The sequence below is a fragment of the Mycteria americana genome, chromosome 5, assembly GCF_035582795.1.
Source record: "Mycteria americana isolate JAX WOST 10 ecotype Jacksonville Zoo and Gardens chromosome 5, USCA_MyAme_1.0, whole genome shotgun sequence".
NCBI lineage: Eukaryota > Metazoa > Chordata > Aves > Ciconiiformes > Ciconiidae > Mycteria > Mycteria americana.
In genome coordinates, this window is record NC_134369.1 from 8243812 (window position 1) to 8258016 (window position 14205).

At 45.5% G+C, this 14205-nt stretch overlaps 1 protein-coding gene across 3 annotated transcripts in view; it reads right to left on the minus strand.

Moving 5' to 3' along the window:
• Window positions 1-11329, minus strand: part of MPPED2 (metallophosphoesterase domain containing 2) — a 110982-nt gene extending 99653 nt beyond the window's left edge. Inside the window, exons 1-2 of one of the 3 annotated variants that reach the window (XM_075502048.1) lie at window positions 10926-11329; window positions 5653-5896 (exon numbers count right to left, since the gene is read on the minus strand). In XM_075502048.1, the coding sequence (XP_075358163.1) occupies window positions 5653-5780 (128 nt within the window). In that variant the 5' untranslated portion in view covers window positions 5781-5896; window positions 10926-11329. Of the gene's footprint in view, window positions 1-5652; window positions 5897-9631; window positions 9789-10925 lie in introns of those variants that run through there. The other 2 variants (XM_075502049.1, XM_075502050.1) reach the window with 2 other exon arrangements.
• Between the last annotated feature and the right edge of the window lie 2876 nt (window positions 11330-14205).

Below are 14205 nucleotides of genomic sequence, written 5' to 3' on the forward strand. Positions count from 1 at the left end.
AGCATGCTCCGCTCAAGCGCCTCAAAAGGCTTTAAATATAAGTGTATCCTCATGAGAAAGTTTTTATTCTTGTTTTACATGTAAAAGTTAAGTTTAGAACTCATTTTATGCTTAGATTTTGCAAAATCAGTAACTTAAAATCATTAAGATCAGTAGAAATCTTTCATTATTTAAACTCACACAGACATATGCACATGCGCCAGTAAGACAGTTTTCTTAATGACAGTTAAAATTAGCATCTTTGCAACTTGGCTTCCATTGCACTATTGCAGGAGAATCAGAACGTGCGATCCGTTAACGGCCCTCTTCTGGAGGGGGGACTATTTATTTTGGGACAGCTGGAAGGATTCTCACCTACAGCTGTCGGCCTCCCCGCCTGTCTGCTGGAATCCCCACGCCGCTGCAGGGAGGGCTCAGCTGCTTCGGGGCTACTGCTCCTGACTTCAGAAAAACCAGGTTTGTTTTACCTAACTCACCGCGTTGTAAACCGCTGCGTTTCAGAGCCACCCGTGCCACTGAGGGACCAGCGAGGGAAAGGAGACTAAAGCTGCACACAGGTAAGCTGACTGACTGTGAGCCATGTCCCCAGTAAAAATCCCTGTGTCCAAAAGTAAGGCTCAAGTTTTAACTCCGCTCGTTTAATGTACTCATGTTTTCATGATTAGAGCTTAAATGTAACTTGCTTGTTTCAGGGAGTACTGGGTTTTTTTCAATCTATTTAGAAAAATAAGTAGTGAAAAGGAACTTAGGTGGTCTTGAGCTATGTATGCTTTTGTGAGAAGTGTTATTAATGGACAGAGCAACAATTTCCACCAAAACTATGATCCTCTCTCATATCACTATCAACTGAAATAGCCTGCCCAGTCACACTAGGTATAGCAAACTCACTTAAGACTGAATCTCTGTATTCTCTCAACCAATATTATTACATGTATGAACTCCACTATTCTGTAAATGTCAAATGAGTCCATATTCTACTAATGCCAACTCTTTCCCCCTCCCCCTATCACACACCTTATATGAAACAGAAGTTGAGAATATTACAAATCAAATGCATGATTTCCCACTAATCTCAGTGGGAGTTTATAAAACCCATTAAATGCAGAATGGTTTCCCCAAGAAAAAAAAAATACGCAAGATCCTATTTCTCAAGGTTAGCAGTCTAATAAGATCTCTGGGTTTTAAAAATTTAAGGTTTTGTCACAGTTGAAAGTTTTTCTTTTACGATTATACAGCTATATTTTTATATTACTATTATTATTATATATACACATTTACACACATTCATACATTTAAATACTTTACTCAACTATACATATATAGTTCTACGAATATAAAACTCTTGTTTATACACTTTGTTTTAAAATAAGGATATTCACATGGGGAATTACTCCAGTACAGAAAAGGCAGTAAAATTATATAGTTACAGATTTTTCAATGTATCTCCAGGTATACCTAAACTCATTTAGAAGACGTTTGCTGTGGCACAGAAACCTCTGTCTTTCTTACGCCCTCTACTACTGAAATTAAACCATACCAGAGTTTTAATGTGTACTCCAAGTATCCTAAAAACAAGCCACCAAGCCATTCTGGTGGGACTGGCAGAAAGCTAATGAACTCTTCTAAAAGGCTCAGCCTGCAGTAGCCTGGGCTACAGCCAGTTTATCTCCCAAAAAACTCCCTCATCCTCACCAGCTGGCTCTGTCAAAACAGGCATTTTCCATGACAGGTACATAAAGATTATTTCACTCTCCCCTTTTTTCCCCTGAAAGTAAATGGGGTGTTGTACTCAAACAAGAAGATTTTTTTCCCTCTGGTTAAAACCTAAGTAAATAATTTTCCATCTGGATTTGTCCCATTTTCTTCTCAGCTCCTTTCCACTGGTCTGAGGACAAAAATTGGGTAAGATAGGAAAGTTCCACAAAACTGAGCATTAGTAATTCCTGTTAAATTAAAATGGTTTAAAGACCCACTGTGGCGGCTGCTGTAAAGCTGCAGAATTAAAAGGGAAAAAAAAAAAAAGTCTTACAAAAAAAAGAGAAAACACCCTAAGCAAATGACATATACCTAATGAATTAAATTATTTTCTAAGTTTAGTCATTTTTACTTTTTTTCCTCATGTTTGCTTACAATAATAGAATTTTTCTCTATCCTCTCTACTTTGAGGCTGTGGTTTCCCAGGATGAAGCCTTCAGCAGCTTAAAGCATACCTGCCCCAGGCTGCCAGCTCCTCCCGTGTGTCCCCATCCCGTCCCCAGGCTGCATCCTGCTGCTGCTCACTGGGATCATTGGCACCACTGACCACAGCCTCATACAGAACATCTCAAGGGTCTAAACAGGCTTACAAGCTTCTTTTTTTAAAGCACTTTTTTTTTTTGGCAGCACTACACTGAAGGAGCAAGAAGCATTTGCCTCTTGAAGTCACAATTCCTGACAAAAAATGGGAAAGTACAAAGGAAGAAGACTCATAATAATTAAGAAGCAAAGGCAAGCACATTATAATTGTTATTATTTTGCAGCTGCCCTTTAAAGCAGGGAACTAAGGTGATGCAGTTAATTAAAACTAACTGAAAGTAAACATGACTTGTACAAAGCATTCAAATACAAACATTTTATAACATCTTCACAAAATAAGTGAAACCTGTGGGTGGGAGCATTGCTTCAAGATGACAAATATTTAACATTACATCCCTTTATCCAAAATAATTGTACAGTAAAAATTGTCTTTAGAACACCTGTTCAAACATTAATTAATAGAGAAATAAAATACAAAGACTGGACAAACTGATTCAAAAGTGATACTATACCAGAGCCTAAGTAACCGACAAAACTGCTGTCACAGCCAGCCTAAGCATAAGGAGCCTTAATGCACCGTTATTTTACCCCATAGTACACTTAAATGGATTCACTGAGAAGTACTGGTGTAAAAATACATATAAGGATGATAAAAAGAGAACTGCATCCCTGCTGATCAAACTACATGACATTGTCACATGAAAGGCACAAAATGAAAGTGGGAGAAAAAGCGCAGGACACGTGTCCCACGGCACGAGCGGCGTAATGCCGCTAGTGCCTCAGCCACCAGGTTTACGCTGGCGATATTCCACAGACTCTCCATTTACTCTGTGTGAGAGTGAGGCCCAAAGGATACTGGAACCAGAAATGGCTCAGTATATGCAAAGAATCCAGCTCTCACCTTTGCACGTGAAGATGCATATCTGTAAGGCCAGATTTTAAAAATAATTTTTAAAAAAAAATTATTTCCTTTAGGAAAGAACGTTGTCCTTAAGCTGCACCCAGCCACTGATTTATGGTAGGCAGCAGGGCCCTGTAGCAATATATTGCCCTGCTATTCACATACACGTCATAATGCTCGGTTCCTGTGTTGCTTTACTCATTTTTCATCTTCCCATGATTTTTTAAATAAATTTTTCACTAGAGAAGAATACAACCTCCTCAAACTCCCTCTTAAAGAAAAAAACTGCATGCATTACTTTAAGAGAGCAGAAAAGAAAAGCAGACTGTAAAACCAAATCAAATCAAACAATCCTGGCAGCTGCAGCAATGTGGCACTAGCAAAGATACAACAGGGTATAAAGATCACAGTTTCTTTGTTAATACTGCTTTTACCAATTTTCTGTTCGTTTCTTGCTTGATGACATCCTCTTTCAGAAATATGCATGCCTCCATCACAAAACACTGGGAAGACAAATAAGGACCCCCTCTGAAGCTACCACATGCTCTAGTCTCTCCTCCCTAGAAATAACTCTAGGGTTCTCACCATCACACAAACCCACAGCCATGGTCGTACCTTCACTTCCTTGCTTTCCTCCACCCACAACTCTAGACACCTGGTAGGATCCTGTCATTTTTTTCCTCAGCAGGTTTTCTCAAACCCATCATTTGGTATCCAGACCTACACCTGAAGTCACCTCCTGCACTGGCAACATTGTTTTCTTTGCTTCCATTGCAAATCTGAGACTAATCCCCTTCCAATTTTTCTAAATTTTGACCTCCCTTTTAGTATGCCACACCCTTCCTTGAAACCAAATCACTGATTTTAAAAAAGCTGCAGTATTTCAGTTAAAACTCCTTTAAAATATTGTACTTTATCATTTCAGTATTTATTTCAATTATACAATTTCTTCAAACAAGTAAAATATCTTTTAAGATATTTATCAAGTCAGTATCATTTCAGAAATACACAACTTATTAGGGAAGTATCTGTATAAATGTTTGTGAGTTCTTGAAACAAAGCACGAGTAATTTTTATAATGTTGAACGCCACGCTTAGTTGGTCCTAAAATCAGCCCCCACCGAAATCAATATCAACAAGAAGGGGTTCTTTAAAACTGCTTTCTAAATTTCTTTTGTTTGTCCTGAATTCATTCTCTACATAGAATTTGTACTTAATGTCAGTCAGAAGTGCAGGCTGGAGTGCAAAAAGTGCAATGGAAATTTGCTGACAAAAGGTCTGCAAAGTGGATCAAGAAATGGAAATACTTCTAAAAGAAGAGTTACATCGTCATTGTAGTCATAAATCAAATGTAATTAATGAAAACTTTTTCCACCTTGAGGAGTCACATGCATGACAGACACTCTTCAGCATCCTTCCTAAAGTTGCCTAAAGTTGCCTTTAGGAAGATTGTAACCACACGAAATCCTATTAGGAGGTGCTGAACTCCCACATTGTGACTCTTCCGGCAGGCTTCTACATAACAAAAATGCAATGAAGTACCATACAACTTTTCCCCCCTTATTATGCAAAATCCTTATCAAATTCAATAGTGCGACATCCTTCAAAATCCTGCCTAACAATGGCACGCAGGAGGTCAAGAGATGTCGTCTTTGTTTTAGTTTCACGTGCTTTTCAGTCTATTAATGTTAAAAGAAAAAGAACCTTCACAGAAATAACTGATAAAGATCAAACCTAACTAAACAATGGGAAGGAAATTCAGAGTTAAAGCTGGTACTTAGCTCTTAACGCAAACCATTGTGGTGCCTAGGTACCGTGCAGCAGAACGGTCCTGCGGGTCCTGCAGGACCCAGGAATAACAAGGTGAGGGAAGAAGCCTTCAGCTCCCCCCTTCCCACGCTTTTGTTGGTTTAAGTTCGGGCCAGGGACGTGGTTTTAACGCCGTTATTTGTATTTCTTGGGAGGAACTGCCGGGCAGCCCCCGACTCCTTTGTGCTGCGGGTTGCGAGTGGAATGCGGCATGCGGCACACGTTCCACCCGCAACCAGGAGGACAAAGGATTCAGTGATCGGGGGGACAATTAGTCCCAATTAGGCCTATTTCACAGCTGAGTGTAAGGGCTGGGGGAAGGGAGCTCAAATTTTACAGCAATGGGTCCCTCAGGCGAGTTCAAGCGACAAGTTTCAGAAAATGGACCCTATCAGTCATCGTTGGGGCAAGTTTCATGAAGTCGGTGGCAGCGCGCCTCGGGCAGAAAGAGTTATCTCCAGGAGATGATGGAGCAGGGCTTCTCAAACACGCCATGCGAGGTCTTTGATAACCATTTTGCCCGTTAGCTAATGCGACTAACCAATTTTCCCAGTTTTCAGCCCGCTCCTTCAGCAGCCGTTCCCCGTTTCAGCGCACAGGCAGACACACAGGCAGGCACACGCAGGGGCAGCGTGGGGAATACTCACATATGCACATGCGGAGGCTGGAACCTGCTCTGATTGATGTTGTAGTGTGTAAACGCCTGCGTTGGGTTGGAGCTGTATTCATCCACCGTTATGGTAACTTTGCCTTGTGAAGGAATTCCATGAGCCATCCTTCCTCCTTATGGACATGAGCAGCTCACAGCTTCCCAAGGCCAGGAGCGGGGTAGGGCATCGTGTTCCAGGCGGCTCCCGACTCCAAGCAGCTCCTCATCAACTCCACGGACCTCTGCCAGGAGAGAAAGACAGCACACACCGCTATAAACTCAAAGGAAATGTAAATGTACGCAGCCGTATTACTCTATCCTCTCCCGATTTCCATTCAAAGATCTTTTTCTGTATTTCTGATGTACTCATCACCCAACTCCCCATGCATTACTATTCACATTTTTTTTAATTACCTCATCATTTTACTCCATCATCATTAAATACATCCAAAGGATGAATGCTTAAAATAAGGCGTTATTTTCGGGGGGAAAAAAAAAAAAATCTGTGTTGAAAGCTGCAGTTAAATACTCCACATTTACTATTATTTTAAATAACATCTTGTGCTAATTGCAACCATAAAAATTAACAAGTGGACCCAGTTTCCTGAAGGACAAATGGTTTTCCACACACACGCACGCTTGTTTTCAAGGCTGTGTTTTAGCTTTACAAAATAAGTCACATCTGAGAGACTTACGAGAAGCTGATGCAAAGCAGAAAATTTTACAATTGCATAGCAAAAGGTGCACCCAAGTACCTTTGAATCTAAGTATTTCTCTGTCCAGAGAAAGGCTAGTGTCACCTAACACTAGTATCTAGACAATGTTAGCAAAATATCCACGTTATAGTGCACTAGCAATGAAACTGGTTTGGATTCATCACCAGACAGTAATGATTTATCTGACAGATTTAAGTGCGATTTTATGCATAAATATTTCTGCATAAGATGAAAGAAATACGCTCTTCTCTCTCTATGCGCCCCTATCTTTCACTTCTTCAAAGTGCTCTTAAACTTATTTTGCATTAAGACTGGAAGCATTCTATAATGTGAGCGTTAAGCCCACGAGCCAGAAACCTCCCAAACCTGATCTCTGTCGAGTTCCCTGCAGAGAATCTGAGCTTCAATTTCTTCAATCAATAAACGGAGGATACCTCAGCTGCCTTCCTTTCAGAGGGACTTTGTGAAAATTGATCAGCTGGTGTTCGAAGAATACTTTTCAAGATGAGCTACTCTTTAAATGCCCTGTTTACGAGGTAGATGCTCAGCTGGGGCACGCTACCCTGGCTGCAAGGACCACGCTACCCTGGCTGCAAGGACTTCCATGAAGTCATGAGACTTCGCATCAGTTGATCCCCCCCTTTAGTTGTTACACGCAATAATGGATTTGTCATATCTGGTGTGTAATTTACAAAAGTACATCAGTGCTTACCGGGAAGACAAAGAGATAGGAAAGAGAAGAGAGCGACCCGAGCCCTGGGCGTCAAACTAAGCAGTATTTTTCCAGTGTGATTTTCCTGGGCTTCTCTTAGCTCCCAGATCGAAATGTGTTTGCCATGTGTAACGTTAGACATTTGGAATCTTTGATTTGTATTCAAAATATATTTTTAATACAAAGACTAATTTCCAGTTTGGCATGAAGCACGATAAAAATGCCCTGCAAATGGCAGATGGCCTGCTATAGGCCATTTATTTTACTATTTTACAACCTCGGGCCTATGTAGGCTTCCATATGTTAGTTGGGTTAAGACATTCTGCAACCTTCATTCCAGTAATTGGGTTCTATCCTTCATCTTCTTTAGCATTGGAGGCGGGGGGGCAAGGGCGGGGGGAAGATGAAACTAAACCATAAAGTTCCCATTTAAAAACTAAGTCCCTAGTGAGACAGTACATCTCCATAACTAAGGTTATGGTCTGGTCTTTGCACTAATCCCCTCTCGTAAGAATAAGCGCAATAGTTTCAGGAGGAAAAATGAGCAAGGTGAGCTTTACTAAACCAAATCTTTGCTGCGTTAGACGTGATGTAAGATGCGTGCAACAACTGCTCACGAATCATAATGTAGTGGTTACCATACCAAGTTTGCAGCTGTTTCCTTAATTTCCCTTACAATTATATTTTAGTGTTATTTTGCATAACAGTAAAACACAACACCTGCTTCAAATTGCAGTCCTGTTCCAAGTACTGTAATTCTTTTGAGATACGAACTACGAAGAGTGTGCAACACAGAGCAGCGTAATTGCCCTGCACTGAAAAGTAAATACAAATGAAAACATCTTCCTGTTAGAGAAATGACTGTCATTAACGAGAATGCTAGCCATCAAAGCTCCCAGGAAAAAAACCTCAGTTTTTCTTTTACACAGCAAGAACTTTAGCGTCTGCATAAATTAGGAAGTAGTGTGAAAATTACATGTCTAATGTTATTTTTTCGCAATTAAAAGCTACAATATAAAACAACACGTTAAACCAACAACAAAAATATGCTCGGGCTTTCAGAAAAGCTAAATCACACTATTTTCAGTAATCTAGCATAAGAAAGGTCAGAACATTAGATTTCATATTATAGTTCACTCATGGAAAAAAAAAATCCAATTTGTTCATGAGAGTGAATTATACATAAAGATAATAAGCATTTTTTACAAGGTTTATAACAATCCATGTTACAGAAAGAAATTACAACTAACTGGCATAAAACAAATGATAAGAGGATACTTGAATAGCTGTATTAAATACTTTAAAGTTGACTTTCAGTAAGATTATAAGTATATAAGCTGCAATTGCTTCCCATTGTTCCAATCTTTAATCTTAAGAATAAGTCTTAAATTAAGACAAAGCCGAACAAAGCATCCTTTTAAAATGAAATTCAACAACAAATGCCAGACTGGAAAAAAAGTAAAATTTGAAGCTGGCTTCTGTGTCAATTCTGCCATTTCCATTTAGTGCTCCATAGAGCACTATGGCTCACCTACCAGAAGTATCTAATTATTTACCTTCTTTACTGGGAACTTCTCTGAAGAAAATACCAAAAAGGAGCTGAACACTTCAAAACTTTAAAAACATTTATTTTAGGCCCAAGATTAAAAAAAAAAAAATAATTAAAAAGGCGACTTCGAATCACTAGCGTTCTTCTTGCTCCAACTGCAATCGCTCTTTGAAGATTACATACAGGAGACGAGTACAAAAGAATAAAAGTTGCATTATTTTTCACATCTGTCAAGTAAACCAATGTGCAATATCTTCCACGCCTTACGTGGTAGTTTTAAGTAAGAATGACTATATTAAAAACCTAAATAAAGATTTTTTTTTTTTTTTAGCGTGTTGCGTTTTCCCAAATATAGCTGTTATCCTGGGAGCAACAATCCTTTTCCAGCCTGGATTTGCACCGACAGCGAGACAGGAGATGTGCTATTGTATACATCTGCTCACTTTTACAGGTATAAACCGGCACTTTTTCATAAAAGGGCTGACACAAACTTACGCGCAGCTAATTTTAAATCAGTATACAACCGCAGGGTCAAAAAAACTATCGCCAAATATGCACAGATAAGTAATTTTAAACCGCAACGTTCCATTCACGGGGAGCTACACACACACAAGCTCTACGTATGCACACGCACACACAGGCAGGCGAAAAACGCATTTCCCCCAAATACAATATTTACGCCTTCCTCATCTGAATTTCAGAAATTTGCCTTCTGGCTGGTCTCGCGTCGTAAAAGAAAAATTGGGAAAGGCGGGAGACGGAAAGGGTTAATTCCGTGTCAACACCTTCTGTTGATACAGCCACTATCCCGACACTGTTGCAACAACAGAACACGTTACACCCACCCGGAGCGCGGGCACCGGCCGCCGCAGCACCCCCGCACCCCCAGTTTCTCACGGCTTATCGCCCAGCGCCCCGGGGATCATTTAGCAGCTGCCCCGGCCGCCCCCGCGATGCTGCGCTGCAGTTTGCGGGCAACTCCGGGCTCCAGCCTACCCACCGAGCGCAAGGCGGCGGCGGCGGCGCCGGGGGGGGGGGGGGGCGGACGCCGACTCCCCCCTCCTTCCCCCGCCGCCGACCCCCAGTACCTGGGCTCCCGGCCGCTCCCCGCCTCCGCCCGCCGCCGGCTCCCGGGCCGCCCCGGCCGCGGCCCCGCGGGGCGCCGGGCTCGCCCCCCCCCACCCCGCGGTGATTGATGGCTCCGGGTGGCCAATGGCTCCGGCGCGGCCCCGTCCCGGCGTGTGCCGCAGCCCCCGCCCCGCGCCCCCTGCCCTGCCCCCCCGGCCCCGGCTTGCCACCGGGGGGCATCGCCGCGATTTTTGTGCGAGACGTGCCCCGGCGCGGAAAGTTCGCGTCGCCCCCCCGCCACAGAACCGAAACGATCTGGGGGGGGCGCGGGGGGAGGATGCTCGGGGGAGGGATGCAATGAACTCCACAGCGAGCCGCGGGCGAGCGCGGCGGGGGCCGGGGCGGGGGGACGCCCGCTGCTTTTTATTCCGGCAGCGCCAACCGCGCCGTCCCCCGCACCTCGCCCCCACCCCCGGAAGGTTTCCAAGTGCTTGAGGCCTCCGGGATCAGGGTTTCAAAGCGCGTTCTCCCGCCGGCGAAACGGAGAGGGGGAAACTCCGCCGGGGAACGGCAAAGCAACCCGCTCTACCCTCCGTACTTTCGCGGCGTGTCGCCCCCCCAGCCGCCCACCCCCGGGTCCCTCCGCGCCGGGAGCCCCGTCCCCCGCCGGCCGCTCGGCGCTGGCGCCCGCCGGGGCTGCCGCCCGCCCGCTGGCCCCAGCCAGCACAATGCTCCCCGGCCTACCCTCCCGGCCCCGCCGCCGCGCCCCCCGCCCCGACCCCGCGCCGGGAGCCGGCACGCCGCCCCCCGCCCCCGGGCCACTTCCAGCGCTGCAACCCACCCCCCGCCACCCCGGCCAAGGAGCGAGGCGGCGGCGGAGGGCAGCGGGGGCACGGCCTGGGGAAGGAGGGCAGGGCAGGCTCGCGCAGCGCCGCCGAAAAAGCCGCCTCGGCTGCGGGGAAGCGCCGCCGCCGCCGCACCGACCCGACCCGACCCGACCCAGCGGGCTCGGGGCGGTCACACCGGGGGAGGCAGGGAGAGCCGGCGGCCAGTTTTATCCTTATTATTGTTTGCAGAAGGCTGGCCCCGGCGCCGCCGCCGGAGCTCCTGCCCGCCCCCCCCGCTCTCGTCCATGACACGGCACCTCTAACCCGCCGCTTTGTGCGCCGCTACCCCCCGCCGGGCCCCCCCCCCCGGCACGCAGACACCGACCCGGGGCCGCTCACCTTCCCTCCGCCGGCTGCCGCTGCGGGCGGCTCGGGGATGCCTTCAGCGCGGGCAGCGGGGCCGCTCCATGGGGCTGCGGGGGCGCGGCCGGGGCAGAGCCTGCGCCCGACCCCGCGGCGGTGCCCGGCGGCGGCGGCGGCCTGGGTCCGGCTCCGGGTCTGGGTCCGGGGCGGCGGCGAGGGCGGGCGCGGTGCAGTGAGCGGGACTGCCACTGGGGTCAGGGAGCAGGCACCAGGAAACACGGCGGCCACGGAGCGCTGCTCGCACACGCACACACACACACACAGCTCCTCCCGCTGCCTCGCACTTCACCCCCCCGGGCAGGGAGGGAGGGAGGAATCGCTGCTGCGTTTCCCAAGTGCGGCACAGCCTCCCCCCGCCGAGCCGGCAGGAGAGGCCGGCAGGAGCAGCGGCTCTGCCGCCCAGCCGGGGTCACGGGGGGGAGCCGGCTGCCACAGCCCCGGGGGAGCGGGGAGGGCCGTGCCAGGAGCCCGCCGGGACACCCCCCCCCCCCCCGCCGCGGGGCAGCGCCCGGGAGGCCGCGGCCGGCGCCCGGCTCGCACCCCTCACACACAGCCGGCCCAGCACCTCGCATCGCTGCTCGGCTCTGCCTCTGCCTAAATAAATAATAAAATAAATAAATAACAACAAGAAGAATTAAAAAAAATCCTCGAAACACGTTTTCACATCTCCCGCACCTTTCATCATTAGGTATGAATGCAGTGCTGGGCTCCTTCTGTAGATAAGCTAACCTCAGCAACCAGAAAAAACATAAAGAAACACTACTGTAGGGTTAGCCTTTGAGGCTGAACATTATCTTAGGGTAATTGGGGCTTTTCTATGGAGAGGTAGAATCAGGGAGGTTGCTGTTGTCTTTTTTTTTTTGCCCTTTTTTTTTTTCCCGAAATCCACAGCAATTGTGTCAACAGCCACAACAGTAACAAAGTAAAGATTAGAGGTGTTTGTTCCTTTATTTCCAAGACAGCAAACGGAAGGGGGGACTTCCACAGTCATACACTTACAATGGGGAGAAAAAAGAAGAAAAGAAAAGGAAAAAATTCCAAACAATTCAGAATAATCGAGCTGACAGAAAATAAAACCTCCTAACAGGCCCCTAACAGCAAGTTGTGCCCTACATATTTTAAATAAGTAATTTTGACTCTGGCCAACCTTTGGATATGCATGGCAACTAGGCAGGTTTTTCTTTGTTGCTGAAAACAATGAAAGGGTCCCCAGTATTGCCAGACAGAAATCCACTAGGATGGATTGTCCTCTTTAGAAGCATGGCAAATTAAGAAAAATTCAACCTGAAAAAAGATTAAATGGTGTAAGTTTTTTCCAAACGTGGTATTAGACCTTTCCGTCTGATTTTTTTACTATTGTCATTTTCCCTTTTAATAGAAGTAAGCACTGTGAGCCACCAAAGGAAAATTCCTGTTTCAGACAAAATGGCCCACAGATGAGTCGTCCTCCTCACCAAATCAAAGCAACGTTTCCTGGGAATCTTTGCCTGGAACGGAGTCTGAGGCCACGGTTTCACAAATATTTTTAACTGACTTACTCTGACACTGCTGTAAAATAAGCAATCCAGCATTCAGCCCGCTTACCCCACTTCCGTCCCTGCGCTAGCCCTCGTGTGAGGTTTCCCACCCGGGAAACCAATCCAGTTAGCACCAGGGAAAAGCAGTCTGTTTTGACAGGGATCACTCTCCCCATCCGATCCACTTCATAACTGCACATATGCTTCTGCTGGAACAAGGCAGGGAGCGAGATGAGCAACTGGGGACACAAAGAGGACAGGATAGCTTCACTGGTACCACTGCCAGCTGAAATACAAAAGCATGGGGAGCGGGTTTGATCCTGAACCTGCTGCATCCCTCCTCTGCAGTTGCAGCAGCAGGACTTGTCGGGTGTTTGCGTCCTCATACCACATCTAGAGCCCCCAGCGTGGCAAAAATGAGCTTCTAGCACAGAGGGAGAAACAGGGTGGAAGCCTGGGTAAGTGACTGGACTGGGAATTAGAAAGCTCAAAGACCTTCTCTCTGATACCTTGTACGGTGAGAGACAAATCAGACATTACCCCAGTGTCTCAGTGTCCTAGTCCTGAATTAAGCATTTACCTAATTCACTAGTCCTTACATAAAGCAAGGTATGTGGCCTGAAAGTTAGCGATACTTGGGTTTTGCTCATATGAATCCAGAGTGGGACCTGATTCTAAGGTCACATATTTTTCACAATACTAAATGTTCAGCAACACCACCAAGCTGTAAAAAAAGCCATTGGGAGCACTGTTTTTAATGTATGACTTGACAAACTCCGAAACATTTTCTGTCAAAAGCACATAATGAAACTCTTCCTTTTTACAAACTACTTGTTTTCCGTTTCCCCGAGAACAGTATGCTTTCCAAAGATGTACCCACTTTAGAAACGTGCTGGCCCCGGAGTTACTAAAAGAAGGAAAAAATATTTTTCTTAAATTGATTAAAGGGTTTTTTGAGGAAAAGAGTTGCATTTTGTTGCCCTTCTTCTCTGATTCACAAGAGCAGCATCAAAATGCAAGTCTGTAAGTACAGAAAAAGAAAACTTCTTTACTTTGGCTGGAAAAGTGTGTATTTATTAATACACACTTGACAAGAGGATCTCAGGAAAAAAGTAAACAAGCTGTTTACTGTGAGTGTCACAAGACTGATTTTTCTAGTTGGGCAAAAATTCGAAACAGTGAACAAGCAGCTTTTGTTTACTTTAATACTTCCTATTCGTAATGCTAAAAGTGTATGTTATACATGAAACTTTAGTCATATTCAGAGTTTGCACTGGATTTTGTTTTTTCTTTTACAAACCCAAAGTGAGTATCATCAAAGTACGGATGCAGCAGATGCATGTTAAAAATTATAAAATGCTACAGTATCATGAAAAGCATACAGATTCTTCACAATCTATTATGTCATCTCTAACACACTTCATAGGTACCACTGTCTCCAGTTTCTGCCAAGCACAAGACAGAGTTAACAACTTTTGAGACACACGTAGGGTAGTCCAGAGGGAGCCATGGACACCCGTCTCACTTTGCTCTTTACCTTGGGAAAAATCTTCCCTAAGTATCTGTGAAGCAATACAAGAAAAGTATCATTTTAAGTTCACCTCTGAGAACTCATTCCTTAAATAGTAAGATTTTTTGAGTGATCTTTTACACAGAAAGGAATTGAAAAACCCCTAAAAACCTTTCAAACTGTATATCATGACATTGGCCTGTGGTTACAGTACTGTCCTGATACAGAT